The sequence below is a fragment of the Coturnix japonica genome, chromosome 3 (genome assembly GCF_054131305.1).
Source record: "Coturnix japonica strain WE chromosome 3, WE-NBRP24, whole genome shotgun sequence".
In the NCBI taxonomy this organism is placed as follows: domain Eukaryota; kingdom Metazoa; phylum Chordata; class Aves; order Galliformes; family Phasianidae; genus Coturnix; species Coturnix japonica.
The window spans coordinates 66,745,890-66,767,423 of record NC_140665.1 but is presented as its reverse complement, the minus strand read 5'-3'; the positions used below and the strand labels follow the sequence as shown (position 1 = coordinate 66,767,423).

General features: G+C 34.2%; 1 protein-coding gene across 5 annotated transcripts in view; it reads left to right on the top strand.

The window, feature by feature from the left end:
* Positions 1-21,534, top strand: part of GRIK2 (glutamate ionotropic receptor kainate type subunit 2) — a 343,246-nt gene that overhangs the window by 163,906 nt on the left and 157,806 nt on the right. For all 5 annotated transcript variants that reach the window (XM_015858743.3, XM_015858741.3, XM_032443244.2 and 2 more), the window contains exons 8-9: positions 19,525-19,668; positions 20,900-21,007. In XM_015858743.3, the coding sequence (XP_015714229.1) occupies positions 19,525-19,668; positions 20,900-21,007 (252 nt within the window). The remainder of the gene's footprint in view (positions 1-19,524; positions 19,669-20,899; positions 21,008-21,534) is intronic.

The window sequence follows — 21,534 nt, the reverse complement described above, 5'->3', positions numbered from 1 at the left end:
ATAGAGTTCATATTAGCATACAAAGAAGAAATGAAGTATGACAGCATAGACTGTAAACATCTGTAATTGTTAATTTAGACGGCAGGAGAATCACAGGCAACATCTGATGACTGAAGAATCTCTTTCAAATGAAGGTGAGATTTTTAACTGGTGAAAATTAACAAATATGCTGAAGGTAATAAACAGTCAGTGTGCAGAAATAATTCTGGCATTTTTGAATAGTAAGCTTAAAAAGACATATAATTATGCAAATGTTCAGTATTTTTAGTCTTTCATGTACATCATGATGTTTTATTTTTGGCAGTTTTAAGACTATTTAGCTTTTGACCTACAAATCTGAAGATGTCCTCCTCATATTTTCTTTCCTCAACTGATGGAAGGTAAAGTAGAAATTACAAGATATGAAAAAATATTTGTAGTTGTCCAGAAATTGTTCTCAAATGAATAAAATGACTGTATCTTGAAAGTTCTTGGATATACTTGGAAATTAACTTTTAATAGGACTCTAGAGTCTAATTTCTTAATTTTTTTTCATCCACGCTTATACATCTAGCAATATTTGACAGTCTCTCTTATGTTACTTTGGATTTCCATCTAGCAGCCAAAGGAGTTTTCTCTATGTCCTGATTTAATAGAGAGAGAGGAAAAAAAAAAAAAAAAAAAAAAGTCAATAAGAAGTGATCATCTCTCTTCATATGGGAAGCTGAAGTCTTGAGGTCTTCTGAGGAGGAGAGGGTTCCAGTCTTTGGATGCCTGCTTTATGAGTGTTACATACTTCCTCAGATATTTAAATCTTAAAAACAAGCATGATTTTATAATCTTGAGTAGTTATTTCTGCAAGCTGAAATGGAATGCTGTCTAAGAATTGTGTTCCAAAATCCATCTTGCATTACAGCATGTGAGTTCCATTCTGAAGTCTATGTGGTTTTCAGTAGAAAGACTTGCAAAGAGGTTTTACAAAGTGAATGCCAGCAAGATGTTATGTGATAAACTCTCTGGAATAACAGTGTTTCCATTTCCAGTTTCTTCAACTTTCTTTCTTAGCATCTTGCAACTTTTTGAACACCAAACCTATTTTACTAGATTATCTGCAGGTAAGAAGCAGCTTCCTAGATTAGTGCCCAGGCAGGTAGTTAGTTACATTAGTTTATAATGTTTAATGGAATTGGAATGCATTTTAAAAAGAGTTTATCTTGTGACAACCCTTTATTAACAGCCAGCAATTAAATGCATTAAGAGCCCTTGTTGTTCGCTCTCTTTTGGCCACAGAAAACTAAGGGATGTATATGTTATAATTACAATTATCCATTCTTCTCATTGTCCTGCTGAGGAATGCAACTGTAATTCTGGCAGATATATTTTGTAGCTGGCTTGCTGTCCTGTATTGCAGATGTCTAATTGCAGGCTACCATTTCATTACAAATGGCTCATTAAAACAGAAACCATTTAGAACTGCTAACATGGATCTGCATCCATGATTATGCATTTAATTAGAAAAGTGGTTTTTTTTTTTTGTTGTTGTTGTTTTTTTTGTGTTTTTTTTTCCCCTTTGTATACTGGATTTACAAAATTCCTCCTGTGTGGTCTGTTTTGGAAGAACTTGAATGGGTTAATTTATTATTATTGTTATTATGTATTGCAGTACTTAATATTTGTGTTATACCTCTGCAAACTTGGTAAGCTAGATATTACCACATTGTATACATTTGTGTTTCACAGGCCTTGAATGTCTAGTAGTGTGTCTAGCTTGACTTTTCCTTAATCTGAAAACCATTTCTTTTTCCACTTTATTTGACCCTGTAGCTAAAACAAGTTTATAAGCATATCCATGAACTTCATCCATAGATACGGAACATCCATAGACAGAGAACTAATAACAGGTAATCAGATTACCTTAATTCTTCTGGTACTTTCTCCTTTCTTTCAGCATAATAGGTGAGAAATATTTTCAGTGTAAGAAGGTGACTTCAAGTAGATTCTCACTTTCCTGAGCTTTGTGGTTTATCTATTTTCCATTTGAGTATGTGGATGCAGCACGCATTTTCTTAACAGAATTGGGACCCAGTTAAAAAGCGCATTCTTTATCGATTTCTCCTATATCTGTTATACTTATCAATCTTCATTTTTCTGATTCTTAGTGGTTATCAGTGTATGTAGTGTTTTGGTTTAGCTAGCAAATATGATCTGGGGAGTCTGATGGAGATTTTTGTTTTCCTTCATTGTAAAGTATGAACTAAATTTATTTTTTCTAATACATATTTGGAAATGAAAGCATACTCCATAAGCAGTAGACTCTTCCCTCCTATTTCCCCCAAAATGAAAACAGATTTTTCACTTGTAATTTGCCTATGTGAATTTCCACAGATCACTACTATATCAGAATTAATTCAGTATTCTTTTAATAAGTTGACTGTCACATCTATGATTCTGTGTGGTCCTAGCAGCAGTTCCCTTTGGACAAAGAGTATGGAGGTGTGTTTAAATAAGCATAAGAAAGAATGTCAAAGGTAACAAGTCTTAAAGGTACTTATATTCAAATACTTCTATAAGATATGAAACAAAAAAAAAAAAAAAAAAAAAAGAATCAGTACTTTGAATTAAAGTTCTTTTAAACAAAAGGGTCAAGTATTTCAGAATGAAAGCACAAGCTGATATGAAATCATAGGATAAAATCACTCAGGTTGGAAATGACCTTCAAGATCATCAAGTCCAACCATGACCTAACCATACTACCCTAACTCTAACAAGCCTGATGTCCCTGAGCACCACATCCAAATGGTTTTTAAACACATCTAGATATGGTGACTCAATCACTTCCCTTTGAAGCCCATTCCAGTGCTTAACAACCCTTTCTGTAAAGAAGTTTTTCCTGATATCCAACCCAAACTTCCACTGGCATAACTTGAGGCTGTTTCCCTTCATTCTGTCATCTGTCACCATTGAGAAGAATCCAACTCTGCTCTCTCTGTAAGCACCTTTCAGATACTGGAAGTGAGCAATAACATCTCCCCTCAGCCTCCTTTTCCCCAGACTAAACAGCCCCAGATTCTTCAGTTGCTCTTCATAGGGCATATTCTTCAAGGCCCTTCTTTGGACCTGCTCCAGCACTCAGTGTCTCCTCTGAACTGAGGTGCCCAAAACCAAACACAGTGCTCAAGATGAGGCCTCACCAGTGCCAAGTACAGGGGCAGGATGACTTCCCTACTCCTGCACATAACACGATTCCTGATAAAAACCAGGATGCCATTGGCCTTTTTGGCCACCTGGGCACACTGCTGGCTCACATTCAGCTGACTGTCCATCAGTAACCAAGGTCTTTTTCCATCAGGCAGCTTTCCACTCCTCACCAAGCCTGTAGGGTTGCCTGGGGTTGTTGTGACCAAAATGCAAGACCTGACTCTTGGCCCTATTGAAACTCATATGGTTAACCTTGACCCATCAGCCTAGTCTATCTAGATTGTTCTCTAGAGCCTTTCTCCCCTCAGGGAGATCAACACTCTGTCCCAACATGGTGTTGTCTGCAAATTTGCTGCAGGTTCCATATTCAGTGGTGTACACCCTCACTAAGTGGGTGTACACTTAGTGTACATCAATATGTATTACCAACATCCACATGACAGCTGTTAAATTTTCAAAAATGAGTATCTTAGGAGGTGCTTGGTCTATTGGTTCATTTCCTTCCTTCCTTCCTTCCTTCCTTCCTTCCTTCCTTCCTTCCTTCCTTCCTTCCTTCCTTCCTTCCTTCCTTCCTTCCTTCCTTCCTTCCTTCCTTCCTTCCTTCCCTTCCCTTCCCTTCCCTTCCCTTCCCTTCCCTTCCCTTCCCTTCCCTTCCCTTCCCTTCCCTTCCCTTCCCTTCCCTTCCCTTCCCTTCCCTTCCCTTCCCTTCCCTTCCCTTCCCTTCCCTTCCCTTCCCTTCCCTTCCCTTCCCTTCCCTTCCCTTCCCTTCCCTTCCCTTCCCTTCCCTTCCCTTCCCTTCCCTTCCCTTCCCTTCCCTACACTGCTTTCTAAGAATAATTTGATAATTCTGTTTTCTTTCTCTCCTTTTTAAGATCAGAAGACAGTTTGATAAAACTTTCTCTTGATAGATCTCTATACTTGTTATAGGTAGAAGAAATAGAGTGGATTCTGCATACATCCTGTCCTCTAGCAGCACTGATTAGTCTCTTTGTTAGCTTGTCTCTTGAAATGTTTTCACTTCATACTTTTTTCCTAATGTTAATCCTCTAAGAAAAAAGAGCAGCGCACAACTGTCAGTTTTAGTGAGTGGGATTTGTATGGGCAGGATAACAGTACTCAGTGGGATTTGAGCATGTGCTAGGAGCTTTACATTCTGACTTTACATCTCAGAGAGATTTCTTTACTTGGCCTTGCTGGTGGTGTTTATTTCCCTGAGGAATGTCTTTGAGTGGTACTCTGTATGTGTCTGCAGTAGAAAATTTGATTTATTTTTCCCACTTCTTATTTTTGCAGAAGAAATTTACTTTCTAAATTCTTTCTATTGTGTTATACCATATACTGCTTAGTGGATTGTGGCAGAGATTATTACTTTCTGAGAATTTTTATATATTTTTATATATTTCTAGTTAGGCAGCTATAGTTCATCTGAGGAGAATCCAGTGGTGTTATTTAACAGTTCATTAGTTCAATCCAATAATTTTGTTCAAACTTTTACCAGCTGAATAATGTTAAGTGCCTTTATATCTATCTATTTATCTATCTTTGTAACTTCGTAAATAAAATGTAATTTCTATACCCATTTCTGAAAGTTAAACTAAATGTATTTAAATTACTGTTGGCTAGAGAAAGTAGTTAGTGAATTCATTCTGTAGGCAAATGTTACCATTTCCAGGGAAAGACAGTGGGGAAAAGAATATTAATGAAGAACAACACTTTCATGTGTTGTCAGTGTTCAAAGCTGTGAAATCTGTTTGTGAAGAATATAGAAAACTGACTAGTGTAAAAAAGACCATTTTTTAACAGTTAACTTGAAATCAGAAACAGGCCAATTGGAGATGTCTTGTGTCTTTTTAATTCTAGTCTAAATTCTCCTCAGCAATAACATTTTTTTCTGATGTAGGCTGATGCAGCAAGCACTGTTCCTTCTTGAGTAGCATTAAAATCAAACATGTACTTTCCCTTGCTTCCAATGCATTGGCACTGTGCAGATCTGCATTTCCTTGTAAAACTAAGTAAATTAATTATCATTCTATACCATGTTAAAGGAAAATGATGATTTATATCATTGCCTTATTGATTACAAGGAAAGTGCCATCTCTAGCTGTCAGGGAATATATTTTCATACTATATAGGATATGCATAGATCAGTCTTCATTAGTTTATTTATTTTTTTTATGAGGGCTGCTCCAAAACGAATGTTTCCAATTTTATCATGCTGACCAGAGATGTCAAAGGCAGATGCTGGTGGCATGTCAGTAGAGTCTGAACCTTCCCACTAGTATTCCATAATGTTTTGTTACCATGTGACAGGTGGCAGCAGAGGAGAAGTCTGAGGAAAGCATAGCTGACATGGAGGTGTGTGTAGAACAAAGGCATATAATTAAAGTCTTCTGTGAGGAAAAAATGGCACCTGTTGACATCCATTGATACTCGAAGAATGTTTGTAGAGACCAAACAGTGAATGCAGACATAGTGAGGCTGTGGTTGATTGGTTTCAGCAGAGGTGACAGTGGATCACCTTTGCTGGTGCAGGTTTTTATTAGTGCAGCATGCAAAACCTTGTTGCTCACAGGCAATAGTGGAGTTACTGGTGGTGACTATGTTACAAAATAGCATTTTCTAGCTGAGAGTTATTGTATTGAGTGTTATTGTGCTCTTTGTATCTGTTGTAGTTTCCATGGAAATAAATAGGCGACATTACTTTCAGAGTGACCTATGTACTGTAGTTTTGTTCTTTTATTCATTTCCTTTTCCTGAAAAGGTTGAGGTGGCAGGGTTTACATGACAAAGCTGTACATATCATTGAAATTAATCCAACTTCCAAGCACTTATTATACAGTTTTTCAATTATCCAAATTTATTTTATTGTTTGTTTGTTTGTTTGCTTTAATGTAGGCTTCCTCTTTCTTAAAGGACCACTTTCTTTATACGTAAGTACCTCTAGTCTAGGTGGTTCTATGCACAGAAAAAGAAACATTTCCTTTTGTTCTTTTGTTATATATATATTTGTTATATATATAAAACCTCCCTTTCACCTTATTTTAGATAAAAATACAAACATTCTTCAAAGATAAGTACAAGAGTTTAATCTGTGTGAGTTCAGTTTCTTGATTTCAAAACTCTTGCTGGGGACCCTGAGAGCAGTTGACTCACCAATTTACAGTGTAAGGATGAAGAGTATTAACAGTTCTCTCCTTAAATGGAAAACAAGACTTATTATGTATAAGATGTGTCATTCTCCTAAGGTATCTAGCATTTCTCTCACACTTCTGTTAAGAGCTGATCTCTTTAAAAATATGAAGATTTTTTGGAAAGATCTGTATTTTGACTCATTTCTTTTTGTATTTACCATAGAGGAAAAATGACTTCACTCAAGTATCTAATACTTTTTTTTTTTTTTTTTTCTTTTGCTATTGTCCATCAATCCAAGATTTATTCTTAAATTGTAATACATTTATGATTTTTCTCTACTATTTTATGTTTTTCTGACTTCCATTTTCAATTTCTGTGTTTCTCTGATAACTTATAGCATGCTTGAGGCTGTGATACCTTACTGCCTATTGATTTAAGGACTCTTTAATTGAAAACTATTCAGCAAACACTGTTTTCAATTTACTGTTTTACCCAACTAAGTTTTAGGTGCCAGGGGCTCATTTGCAGCAGTTAATGGTTAAAGATTTAAAAATAGAACTGAGTGTTTTCTAGGTATACTTCAATAATATGCCAGGTTTTCACCAAGGACTTGTCATACATCTTACATAGCCTGCAGGCTCAAGTATGTGTCTGTGCTTTTGGTCTGCATGTGTAACCACAGGAAAGGAAAAGGCAAAGAATCAATGATCTCAAAATTAATTAAAATCAGGAAGACGTTCCCCCTGCTGACAGGATATTTAGGATGAAAATAATTAAATGAGCTATTGTGGCAAATGCAATATCGATTACTCACCAAGAGCAGCTCCTTGAAGATTTAGATGAAGATTGATAACTGTTTTTTAACAGTCAGAGCCAAAGGCAACCATTCCCATCTCCAGTTTTTGTGCATGTGTGCAGTCTGACAGATGGCTTTCAACCAAGCCTTCTATTGACCGCTATAAAATGCCATTATCTACCATGAATAAGTGGCCTACACGTGCTGCTGCTACCCTTTTCTTCACATCTTTGTAGTTTAAAATGCTTCCTTTAAAATTCTTCATTTCCTTTTACTTCTGACATAGTAGTTATCATCTTTTAGAGGGCAGAAATGCTATTTATTTGCCTTAAAAGTCATCAATGCATTTTTTCTTTGAGTAAACAGGGTCAGGATTTGTACCCTGTAATTAGAGACTGCATGAATACAAGATCAGGATTTTTAGAGTAATAATGAAATGGAATACACTTGAAGAAAGTACCAGATTTTCTCAAGTGCTCTTTGGAATTTACCTGCAATGTGGTTACAGTACCAAGTGAAGAGGCTCAGTAAGGGCAGCCAATTAACAGATGAACACATTATGAATAGATTAGCACATAAAGCATACTCCTAGATCACATCTTTCACTTAGCTTTTAAGATCCAGTTCATGCACCATGGGGCTGATCTCTGATGTGAATCTGAACACTGATATGTAAGAACAATCAGAATTGCTTCAAAAGCTTGCCGATGTTTGAAAATAAAATCTTACAGCCTTACTGTGAGAACAAATCTCCTTAATGGATTAAAAGTGTGCATAGAAGTGGTTTTGTTTCTGTAACAAACTAAACAAAAAAATCAACTTCAAAATGCTACAGACAGAGGGAAAAATAAATGATATACAGTATCATGGCATACTTGTTGAAAACATTTGTCTTGGAAGCACATTAATTTTATCTACATGTTCATTACAGCAAGCTTTTATGGTATGCATTAATTTTTTCATGGAAACACAATTTGAATATAGGCATCGTCTGTAAATTAAGTTGTAAGAAGTTGATATAACTTAACAAGTGCTTCCAACCTATTCTTTGGTGGTTTGGTCCTGTTAATGGCTCAAGATTCAAGCTCTCTTCTCATGTTGCCATCTGCAGTCAGCTAGAGCTCTGTGGTTTGAAACTTTGGTTACTAGTCTTTTTCCTTTTGGAGATTTCAAGATAAAGAACTGTCTGTAAGCAAGATATCTGCAGAATAATGCTTTTCCATTTCTTTCATTCTGATGACTCTGCAAATAGCTGTACATATTGTAACTTACAGGCTTCCTGTGATTTTAAAATGTTTTTTTTTTTTCTTTTTTTTTTTTGATTGTTTTTTAGTTAAACATTACATTAAGATTTGAGAAGAACTGAGAAGATTGAATCTATGAGTTTCAGATTCCTCAGTAAAATATAGTACAAAATTAATGATTGTGTTTCAACCAAGAAACTTCTGTCTTATATGTCTCATTTGTATGCTATTTGCTGTCTTGAATCATTTTATGGACAATCAGGATAGGTTTTCCTGAACAGCCATGATATTTTCTGCATGCTGGAAAGGTGAAAGGTAGCATCACAGATTAGCTACTTCAAGAGAAAGACCTTCTACCTATGAAAATGTATTGTTCCAGTATCTATGAAATTTTGTCTGGGGAGTAATGAATAAACGAAATAAAAATACTGAATGAATGTTCTATTCAGGATTCTTTGCAAAATAAGCTTCAGTAAGAACACAACATTAAGTACTAATGTAAAATATGGTTCGACATTAGATTTAATTTCACTATTTGAGGGATTTTTTTTAATTTTTACAGTAGATTGGAATTTTGTGGCAATTAGTTTTATGTTTCTGCCACAGGTCAGAAGCTTCTCACCACATCTAATACCAACATAACATTGTGTCCTCATGGACAAAAAATTTCTTCTTTCCACAGTTACACTGTGTTGTAGATATACATCAGTGGGGTACTGTAGAAAATGCAGTCTGATTATATAAGAATGTAAGCTTTATCTCTCTTATAACCATTATTTTCTATGTGGTGTATACTGACTATGTAATAGTTTTTCTTTTTTTTCTTTTTTTTTCTCTATAGAAATGACTGCATTACCTATTGTGCACGTTTATGGTATTAGGGGATATAACAGAACAGATTTTTTCTTTGTAACTATCCAAAGCACTGGTTACATACAGCACCTCATGAAAATAATTTATTTAACATATCTGCATAAGTTATAAAAATCATCTACATAAGAAGTAAACAAAATGCATCTTTAGTTAATAATTAGGTTTTACTTGTGGTCTTTAATTTGTATCTTTATAAAATTCCTCTTATCACATTACATTGCAGTTTTTGGAAGGAGAAGCCACGAGCTAAAAATAACTAAGTGAGGATGCCTGCTACCTTGTAAAGAAATGTGATATTACTCTGAAACCTAGTAAAGCCACATTCTGCCATTTTAGTACAATCTGATTAATATAGTACTTCTTTGGGCTAATTTAGACTAATGGAGACATATAAAATTGGTTTAGAAGTTAAGAGGATGTCTTGAAAGGATAATGCTTTGTGTAGCACCACGGTAACTTAAGTGACTGTCATAGCTTTGAGTAGAATAGAATTAATTTTCTTTGTTGAGAGCAGTGAGGAACTGAAGGTGCACAAGGTGCTGGCAGGGAACAGAATCAGATCTTCTGACCCAGACTGACCAAAGGTACATCCCACACCATATGGCATCTTGTTTGTCAAGGAAACCTTGGGGAAAAAAGGAGGAAGAAAAAGGAATGTTTACAGTAGTGACATTTGTCATCACTCATTTCCTAAGCTATCTTCCTAGGTCCTGATTTCCTGGAAATGGTTGAATATCTGCCAATTGATGGGAAGTAGCAAATAAGTTCCTTGTTTTGCTTTGCTTGAGCCACATGGCTTTATCTTTACAAGTAAGCTGTCTTTATCTCAATCCATGAGTTCTTGCAGTTATAACTTTTTGATTCTCTCCTCCATCCTACCTAGAGAGAGTTAGAGAATGCATGTGTGGTGCTGAGCTGCCTGCCAGATTAAACCACAAAACTGAGAAACGTCTTCAGGATTGGAATGCACATAATGAGCAGAGCAACAGCAGCAAACTAAAAAGGCCTACATTTTTAACTATTAACTTTAGTTTTTGCTCATACATTTTCCAAAGTTGTAAGAAGGGATAGAATTCTGTTAAATTTGATTCTAATAACGGTGATCCTCTTGGTATTATCTCTTACAATTGTTAGACAGAAGTGGGAAATGAAGTCTAAAGACCTGAAATAGTTTTTGAGTCTTATCACATTTGTAACTATTTATTTTTCCTTTCAGTTTGTCTGCCAAAGACCACCTGCCTTGTATGTGTGTGTGAATAAGAAAAGTAAAAATTCATGTGGCATTGGGTTTGAAATCGAACAGAAACAACAACAACAATCTAAGAAAAGCCACCAAAGTTCTGCACATCTTGTTTTTTATTTATTTATTTATTTATTTTTATTTTTATTTTATTTTATATTTAGATTTAGATATGCTGCAGAATTTAACTGTTACTCTGATGGATGAAGCCCTGATAAAACATTGAAAAGCCTGAATTACATTCAGTTTTCAGTTCCTATTTTTGGTTTAGTAATTGTGATAATTATATACTATGATTTGGCTTTTTTGATATAAATATCCTTTTGAGTATGAACTATGTTTAGAGAAAGAGAGCTGAAAATTTCCAGAAAGGATTACTGGGTGAATTTAGAGCATGTATATTTTGCTACAAATTCTATTGGATATTCTGAGATTCAAAGATTCAAAGATCATCCAAAAAATTTTATTGTTTGTTGGACAAAAGAGCAGCAATGACTCACTTGACAGCAAAATTGTTTCAAGTTGTGCTTACTAGTGAGGCTCTGTTTCTTCTAGCACAAAGTACTGCAATTGACTTCTAAGTTATTTATATCATTTTTCCTTATTCAAATTTTTTATATCTATTACTGTGTATCTTTGCTTTCTTTGTACTTTAAGCTTTAGTTTGCTTTACAAGGATTTCAGGGTACTTAGAAGTTTAGTTAACTGTCAACATCAAAATATATGTTTCATAATTACTGCCCTGGTTTAACCCATTGAGGTTCCTGTTAAAATGAGTCAGCTTTCTCTGAAGCATCACAATTTCAAGCTATGCTTAAAGTTAGTGTATTTTTTGTTGTCAAATAAGTGAATAGTTTAAAATGGTTGTTTTTGTTAAGGCATTTTAGAAGGTAGTCTGAAAAGTTGGTGCTGCAAATCAAAAGACAACTTTTTAAGCACTAAATAAATTTATGTTGCAGTTTTTAATCAAAACAAGATTCATCTAATATGAATGTGTCTGAGTCCCATGTCTGCATTGACAGTGGAGAGGGAGTTAACTATGTATAAGGGCCTGATTATTAGAGTTAGCAGTATAACATGTGACAATATTGTTTGGAAAGGAAATATGTGTAGTATGCAATCTGAACGTAGCACAAAATATGGATAAAGATTATGTAGTTAAAATGACAAAAGGCAATGAAGAATATAAAATTGAGTCTGCTTCCAATTCTCAACTAAACTGAAATTAAACTAAAATGTCTATTTTCTAAATCAGATTTTTTCTAAGTCACAGGCTGGTATTTTCTCTTAATATTTATCTATTACTTATTTCAAGGAAATTTTAATCCAGAAGCAACATACTTCCTTGCTTAAAACAGAGCTCTAGGATATAACTAAAGGTGTTACAGAACACTAATGTAAAGAAAAATTCTGTTTTGCAATGAACATAAACAGTTTTATAGAATAGTTATATTTTATAGTGCTTGATAATCTGTCTTTCCTGCAAATATGATCTTTGCAAGGCTGCATATGCAGTCATGTTTTTCATGTTTTTTTAGTTATTGTTGTTGGGTTTTTGTTTGTTTGTTTGTTTGTTTTTTGTTTATTTTCCTGAGGATATTGAGATCTATAGTTCTATGTCATTAGTTCTAAGTGGAGAAAAACATAAATGGAGCTTGGGGGAAAGCAGGGAAAAGCAGTTTATTTTGAAAGCTCAGAACTGTCTCTGCATTTCAAAGTCATCAATATGCATTTATTTTGAAATTTTTATTGAAAAATGAAAAGGTATGATAGTTGTGAAATCCTTAGATGGTGTGAAACTTTCATAGAATATAAAAGTATATATTTTTTAAGTATATATATATTTTTATAAAATATTTTAATCTCTGCATTATTTTAAATTTATGCTTCTCTTCAGATGAAATCAGGTGTAATTTCTTTCTGCACACAAGTACAGAATTTCTATTGTGGTGAAACATTTATAGGGTCTTTTGAAATAGCTTTTTGATCTTGTCTTAGCAATTTCTTTCAGTTAGCCGTAAAATAGAAAAGAAGAGGAAATGCATTTCTAAGAAACATCATCATGGAATTTATTTATTTATTTACTTATTTGTTATAGATTTAGCTGTGGTTGTTCCAGATAATGGTTCTAGAAATGTATGCTCTTATGGAGAGGAATTTACATGTTGTCCCTTAGTATAAGAAAGTAAATCTTGAATCAGGATACTCCTTAGAGGCAATGGACTAAGACCAAGTGAAAATTTGGATTTTAAGTAAAAATATTTTACAATAATTGTAACTTAAAAGAAAAAGAATACTGAAATGTGCACAAGTTAATTACAATGCTAATCTGAAAAAGAGCCTTATGATAGACAAAACGATTCAATAATATTCTTATTTTATTAGTTTCCCATGTAATATTACAGAAACAAAAATTTCAAAATTAGTATCAACATTTACTACAAAAAGTAGGAATTCTGCATGGAACTCAGATTACATTCTTTCACATGTCAGCAGTCAAGTATAATGTAAATGATCACGTAGACTGAATTTACTGCTTTCTATGATTGGAAACAAGCAAACCACCTCAAAATATTTGACATCTAACCTGTCTAATAAATAGCTTATTGAAAAATAATTGGGAATAAGTCAATTAAAAAATTGAGGAAATGGATCACATTATAAAACCTTACATCAGAATAGCAAACCCTGTATAGAAAGACTAGCTATAAAAAAACTAGCTTTGAAAAACTGCAAAGGATGAAATTCTAAATATTTTCAGACTTTTTTACATACTGTGTACACCTCTCCTGCTTAAAATTCACAAGGAAACTGCTAACTATAATCTAAACAGCTACGCCATAGTCTTATCACAGAATCACAGAATGGCCCAGGTTGTAAGGGACAACAAGGATAATGAATCTCCACCCCCTTGCCAGGCAGGGCCACCAACCTACCAATTTACAAGACCTGTTTGCCCAGGGCCCCATCCAACACATCCAGGGATGGGGCATCCACAAGCTCTCTGGGCAGCCTGTTCCAACACCTCACTACTCTTATGGTAAAGAACTTCCCCCTAACATCCAGCCTAAATCTTCCCTCCTTCCACTAAAATCCCTTTCCCTTTGTTATGCTGTTATCCACATTTTTGAAGATTTTACTCCCCTCCCCTATGAACACATAGGCTCCCTTCAGGTACTGAAAGGCTGCAATTAGGTCACCTTGCAGCCTCCCTTTCTCCAGGCTGAACAAGCCCAGCTCCTTCAGCCTATCTTCATAGAGGAGATGCTCCAGCCCTCTTTATGATTATTCATCCGAAATATTAGCCTATTTAATTATTTTTTTTAGGCTTATGCTAGAGGTTTGTTGATATTTTGGAAATTTAAATGCACAATGTTTATAGCTTGCTGGTGCTCGCAGTTTGTTCCCTGTTGGAACGCACATTTGGGGGTGAAAGCAAAATCTCTACTGTTTGCTTAATTGTACCCCAGAGTGGAGTTGGGAATGTGTCAAGAAAGAAGAAAACACCAGCTTTAATAAGCATACAATGCAATTTAACAGTTCATAAAACAGTAAAATTTAATCCCAGACTGAGAGATTTATTAAATCTCACTCAGCAAAATGGTTTTGTGGGATGTGTTAGCAAGTGAGAATTAAGTGAAATGATTTCAGGGGCAATAGACTTTATTACCCGAGGAGGGAAGAAACAAGTTTTGTAAGCCATTTCTTCTTAATTTCATTCACTAATTATAATTGCTTTGAGTAGGAGAGCTTTCTGTGAGCAGAAGAAATATGTTGGGTCTCTGGAATGCATGTGCATTATACTACATTTGTTAGGCTTCATCTAACTTAAGTTTCTTACGTAGGTGGTCTTGTGCAGTGGTTCATTTAGTAATTATTTAGAGTTTTTTTTTTTTGTTGTTGTTGTTGTTAAATTTAGTAAAACTTAAATCTCTGTTTATAAGATAGAATGACTCCTTTTTTTTTTTTTTTTTTTTTTTTTGTCATTTTTGCATCCATTTTGGTTCTTCTATGTTCTTTAGCTTTCCTTTCTTGTCTGTTTTCTCTTCCCCTTAAGGTCTGTTCTCAGACTTCCTTTTGATAGGATTGCAGAATGTATTCATCAGTTATAGGATTCTTAATTATGCTGTGTTTTTACAAGCAGTTGTTATGTCCCTATTAACCAGTACATACTCATACCAATATGACCTGCTTCTCTCCTACATATATGTTGTTCAGATATCCCTCCCCTCTTACCCCCACCCCCCCCAAAAAATAGTCACAGGTTATTAAAAAGTGAATTTGTTTTGATACTTCTATTCCTGTAGCCTTATATGAAAAAGAATTGAAAGCATTACTCTGAGTTCCAAGTGCGCACACAACTGTCATGCTTAATGGTATGAAATGTAACTGTCACTGTGTGTTAGTCTTATTGATGCCCACGCTTTTCAGACTGTTAGGTGTGTTCCTATGGAACGCATATCCTGTACATGCGTGGGATACTTGGGAGTATATGTTGGTGAGTTTGAAACTGCAGCTACTTTTGTTTGGTAAATGCTGTTTGTTATTGTTGTTATTTAATTGCCTTGAAATCACTTTTAACATGAGGCAGATCAAGATAAAATAAAAAATATGTTTGTTTTTATGCTATTCTTGAACATTTCCATTTTTATTGAAAGTTAAATCACACCCGATCTATTATCACTAATTTAACTTGAGAGGTGTTTTTCTTTTTGTCCAGCAGATTTGCTTTATTTGTTGGACATAGACTTCTTACTTATGCCTAACTGGGATTTCCATATACCTTATATTTTCAGTCAGAATCATTTATCTTTTCTTCATATACAGTGGTATGATGGAATTTAGCTTTTAGAGCTAATCTTTCATATGACTTTTGCTAGATGTCCTGAAAGTCTTTCTTCCTGAATCTAGATTACAGTATGAAGTGACTTCATATGAAGTGACTTCATAACTTTATAGAATAAAAATTAAGTTTAGCATAATTAGTTTCAAGTGAGGACAAATGTGATGATTACTTTGTGGTTACAAAATGAGTATGGTATGATTCATCCTTCTTTCTTTTTTTTCAAACATACAGTAAGAATTTACTGTACTGCACAACTATTAGAAAAGCTTAGTTTCATGTCATAGTGCAGAGAGGAGTAAAGAGTAAACATAAATCTATATTTAATTTGATCTTTTTTTTTTTTTTTTTTTTTTTCTGTAATATATGTATGTAGAGAAAGATGTAATCAGGTGTCCCTTGTGCTTACAAATCTGCGTGGTATTTCAAGTGCAGTGTACAAGCACACGTAACTGCAATTTTTACTGAGTTGATTTAGTTAAAAGCAAAACTGACCAAAGAATCAATTCAGACTATATTATGATAATTCTTTTAACATCAGACTGTCTTTAATAAGTATGTGTCCCTGTTCTGGGTACCACAGAACAGTAGTCTATGTGAAATCTCACAAGAGTGAAGTAGAAGGGGAGAAAAACTTCCCTTGACTTCTTGGGTGTGCTTCACCCAAGATGTGATTGGCTTTCTCCAACCAGCCTGTATTTGTGCTTGAGATTTCCACAGTCCACATGCAGGATGTTGTATTTGTTCTGCACAGGCACATTACTCAATCTTGCCAAAGTCCCTTTGGATTCCATCCCTTCCCTCCAACATACTGACTACATCACAGTTTGGAGATGTGGGCAAACTTGCTGAGAGTGCACTCTGAGTTTCTTATCCATCAAGTGGTCCATCCATGAAATCCAACTTTCTTTAATGTAGGGACAAAGATGTTGTGTGGGATTGTGTGAAATGGTTTTGCATTAATCTACTGGAGTTTAGTAAGTGCCTGTAGCATCTTCAATTGGCATTCAGGATAATGAAGAAAGACACTACCTCTTAATCTGAGAAGGCATGGGGAGAAATAGTAGTGTCTTTTCCTCACCAGAGCTCTTTCACAGTGAGGTTAGGCAATATTTAGCAAGTAGGACTTGCAAGTAAATAGTGCAGACAAACACAACAGCCACTGTGAGGCTGTCAAGGAATGACATAACACTGAGAAGGAAAGTAGTATACAGCTGAGTTTGTGATAAAAATTAAACACAGGTAGTAATACTTTCTATTTGAGGTACTCTGACTGAGCTCGATTCTCTAATTAAGCTGTTGTCTCTGAGAGCTAGCATCATTTTTTTATTTTTTTTTACTTCATTCACTCAACTGAAATACTTCAAGTCAATTTAAATTTTATCAGCATTATCTCATAGTATTTCAATTTGGTAAAAATATTTGTACTATTTATAGTTTAGATTTTTTTCTTTTGTAGCTGTAGACATGCATGTGAAAGTTTCATGAGTAGTATTTTTTTTTTCATGAGTACTATTCAAATAAGTCATTAGTAATACGTACCGTGAAGTTAAAAAACAAAGAAAACCAACACACTTAAATAACTGGACTAAGATATAATTGCACAAAACAACATAATCTTTAAAAGTTTATACCAGTTAACTAAAAAGTACTCATCTCATTTTTCAGTAAGATTATTCTCTTCTATTATGAATTCACTTCTTCAGTGAATGGAAATGTAGTATGTTCTTATCTGAAGTTCAAGAACCATTTCTTCTCATGAACTTCATATCCTCCAGACTGCCAATCTGTATTTAGAAAAGATATGCTAAAATGTAACTGAGTACATTTTCTCCCAAATCCTGGACAAGTTTCTTGCTGAAACCTGCAGGGCCTTCTGTACCACAAAGCATCATTCCAGTAGTGTGATGAAGACAAATAAATATCCATGAACAAATAGCAATATGACACAAAAAAGCTTAGCAAGCCTAACAAATGAAGTTGGAGAATTAGACTAATTGCTACCAATTCCTGCTGTCTCAAAAGAAAGATAAAGTGACATAAAATAGTTCAAATTGAAAATTCAAGCATATACTTTATATCTTTTTTCTGAGTCCTGTAGTGTTTATTTCTTATTCAATAAAATCAGTTATTGCATTAAGAGACGTGAGTGTGATATTGAATCATTAAACCATTTGTTTCAAGTGTATGGGTCTATCTTTCTTCATGCAATAAAAGCATTAAAGTACTCATTTAACACTAATGTACCTATACAAGGTGGACTGAGGAATCTCAGCCTGTGTAAACAATTTATCTTGTAGCATCTAAAAATCAAGTAGTACACTCAACTTCTAACCAGGGATTATTTTGTGTTGTGTGCATCTAAAAGAGCATATTCAGCTTTAGGTTTATTTTCACTGAAGAATTACTTATCGGTTGAGTATGAAGAATATTAACAGAATTCAAATTACTTCCATAATTTCAATGGCTTTTTATTGCTTCCACTGGAGCTGACTGTCCTACAGACTTCAAGCTTAGTGGCTTACAGAGTTTGACAAAAAGCCATGTTACTCTCCATCTGGCATAACATCCACTTGATTCCTACTGATGAGTTTTACTGGTTCCATGTCAAAAGTTCTATCTACTTAATCTGTTAGTGCTATTTTTGCTTTTTAATAGACTGCTTTTGCAAAGGTTTCACAGCAATTTCAATTTCCCTTCATTGGTGCAAGGTCTACAAGTTTAGAATTATAACTGATAAAACAAAAATAAAGAAACAAGCTCCAAATATACTGCTTGCATTTTTAAGCCAGATTAGTGCACTGAACTAATTTTATAGTTCATTTTATAATCTTCTGTCAAGACTCCGACTTCTGCCAAGAATATTGAGCTTTGTATGATGCTTAGTCAGCATGTCATTCCTGCTTTTGAGAGTTTCACTGTCTACTTGTCAAGTACAAGCTTGCCTTAAAAGCACTTTATTGCCTTAAAAATAAACAATTTGGGAGAAAAAAAAATATTTTCTGACTGATTTGGCATGTCTGCATCAGCTGTTTGATATCTCAGATCATTGAAACATATTATATTAGCTATTTAAAATAAGGATTTATTTCTATTTGAATTTCGATATCTCTCCTTCAGAGAGCCATTTACATGTAAACGTATATTTTCCCCTTTAACAGTAGCTTATGGGCTATAATGTTAGAGCATTTTTGCATTTTTATGTTTAATTTTATTGTAAAGAGCCTTGGGATGCATTTCCATGAAAGGAACTATATAAGCTCATTTTGTATTGCATTGTATTGTATTGTGACAATGCAGTAATCCTCAGGTTTCCTGTCCATTAAAGAACTCATTTCACAGCTCACTAATTATGTGAATGAGAAGGGGAAATAGGTCCCTTTTCTCTAAGGTATGTTGAGCAGATGGCAGAGCATTCATTTCTACTTGTGAATCTAAGGTCTTTTTTGGTTCCGAGGCTTGTTTCTGTTTATCAAACAGAAGAAGAAAAGAGAAGTCAGTTTCTTTACATCATTACAGTATTCACTGGAAGGCTGTGTCTATCCTTTGGTAATAGAACAGTAGTTAGTACATGCTGCATCTGAACAGTCCATTTATTTAGCATAGGACATGAAAACAATTAAATGAACACGTAATTTGATGCAGTTCTAGTTTGCCACAGTTTTTTTATGAGATATTGATTAGGTCCACTCTAGGTATTTGAAATAATGCCTATAAACAGTTACAAATGAATCAGCTGAATATCTTTGGGTCAGTATTTAGCGTGAAACTCCCATTAGAAAAACATTACTTCCTTAGACCTTAGAATTTTCTCTCATAGTCAGGGTTTTGCTACTTTGCTTGTCTGCTTTTCTTTCTCCTCACTCATAGAAATAACTGTCATGTCAAACATGCATATATAGGCCCCTATAGCATTGCATTTTTCAAGATCATAAGTGTCATCAGTGGTAATGGTGCCCTACTGTGATTCTAAAAGCTTGATATTTGAGTATCAAATAACAATCAAAGAGAATCAAAGAGAAAAGCTGAAATTAAAAGTCCTGATGCATCTGTGGGACTCGTCAGTAAGGTTGTATCATACAGTGCTACACATGCAATCAGATTATTTTCTCCCTATAGTGTAAGGAGAAGTACTAAATTTTTTTACTTCTTTTCTCACCAGTGGGCCGTCACTTGTTTTCATTTTAAGTTCACGGTACTGATTTCATTCTAATTTCAGACGGATGCAGCTCTAATGTATGATGCAGTTCATGTGGTGTCAGTGGCTGTCCAGCAGTTCCCACAGATGACTGTCAGTTCACTACAGTGTAATCGTCACAAACCATGGCGCTTTGGGACCCGCTTTATGAGTCTCATTAAGGAGGTGAGTCACTAATAAGATATATCCTTCTTCCTTACTTTCTTTTCTTCCAATCCCTGTTTCTTTTTACATTAATCCCACTTGAATTCTTCTTTTTGTTTTGGTGGTGGTGTTTTTGGTGTTTTTTTTTTTTTTGTTTGTTTGTTTTGTTTTTTTTTTCTCCTCCAGATGCATGTGGCTCTTCTAAGCTTGTTACTTGTATACATAAACAGATTGACAGACAAGACAAGAATCTTCATTTGCAAACAGGTTTTCCTGAGCTTTTAGTTGCAGCAAACCATACATTGTGGAGAAACAATAAAGAGTGAAATGACTGCATTCTAAATACTATTTTTAGAACATTTCTGTGGTGTTAGAAAAACACCCCTCATGACCTGAAGCCCTTGACTAGCAATTAAAAATTCAGCAGCTAAACACTGGCAACAATACAAAAGGACTAGGGACAAGGAAGTTTACTATCTTGTTTGAATTTTCACTTCTTTTGCTGTAATAAACTAATATTTATGACATCTTGTTCTATAAATAATTGCTTGTTTCTTGTTCTTAATATACAAAATACTGTAGTAAAACAATTATTTGTGATGGAATATAAACTTCTTTTTAACCAAAATTGCTTTAAAGATGATAGCTTTGTCATTCTCATACCCCCCTTTAACATAGCTTAAGAACCAGGATAAATTTAAATAATAAAATAAAAAAATAGGTTATTCCATTTCATTAAAGGTAAGTAACTGTTTCTGGGAGACTTTTTTTTTTTTTTTTTTTTTTTTTTTTTTGGTCTCAGTGTGGTCTCAGAGGATTCAGCATCTTGTAAAAGTAAGCCCTTGTTTGAATTAAATGCCCTGACAAAATAACAAAATCCAGAATTCAAGAAATGGATTAGGAGTGTGTGATAGGAGCAAGAAGTTAAAATATAGGTATGAGTATTGGAAAAAATGCAGCTTGTTATTGCTTTTAGTGAAATGTTTATTGGACAGCCTGGAAAGAGGTTTAAAAAAATTTTTGTGGATATATGTGGAGATTAAAGAAAGCTTAGTTTAATTAGCAAAAAAGAGTATATGAAGTTGTTTTTTTTTAATTTATTTTTCTTTTTTAATAATAAGTTGAAATACTTTGATAGAATAAATAATATTCTCACTTTGGTAAAAGTAGGATTTTTCTTTTCGGGAAATAAAGTGTTATTAATTTATAGATTATTTATTTACTTATTTATTTATTTTAATTTCCTCTTTAGGCTCACTGGGAAGGCCTCACAGGAAGGATAACTTTCAACAAATCCAATGGGCTAAGGACAGATTTTGATTTAGATGTTATAAGCCTCAAGGAAGAAGGTCTTGAAAAGGTCTGTAAGATGTGTACCTCTGAAGTGATATAATATATGAAACAAAAACCTACCTCTCCCTGGAAAAAAAACCAAAACAATTAACTTTTGTATTTCCCCTCAATAAAATGCTTAACACTCACAGCAAAATGAAATTTTGTACGGGAATAAATATCTTTGGTTTTGGAAGTGTATTTCAAAAGTAGTCTTTACATAAGACTGTAGGTATGAAGAGGTTTGTTTTATTTTCCTTAGAAGAAGACAGTGCGGGTGAAACTTTAGTTCTGACAATTTAAGTATTTTTGTAAGATCTGTTATTTTTCTTGTGATATTTTATTAGCTGTTTTTCAGTACTGTTATAATAAGAAACATCTGAGTTTTCCTATTAACATTTGGGTGCATGTTGGCCACGGAATTATGTCATTCTTACAAAACAGATGCCCAAGTAGGTAGAAGCAAACAAAATAATACAAACAAGTATTTTGCAGTTTGCATCTGCAGGAAAATGTTTTCAGTTTGCGTTTAGTATGTAGTCAGTGTTTAGTTAT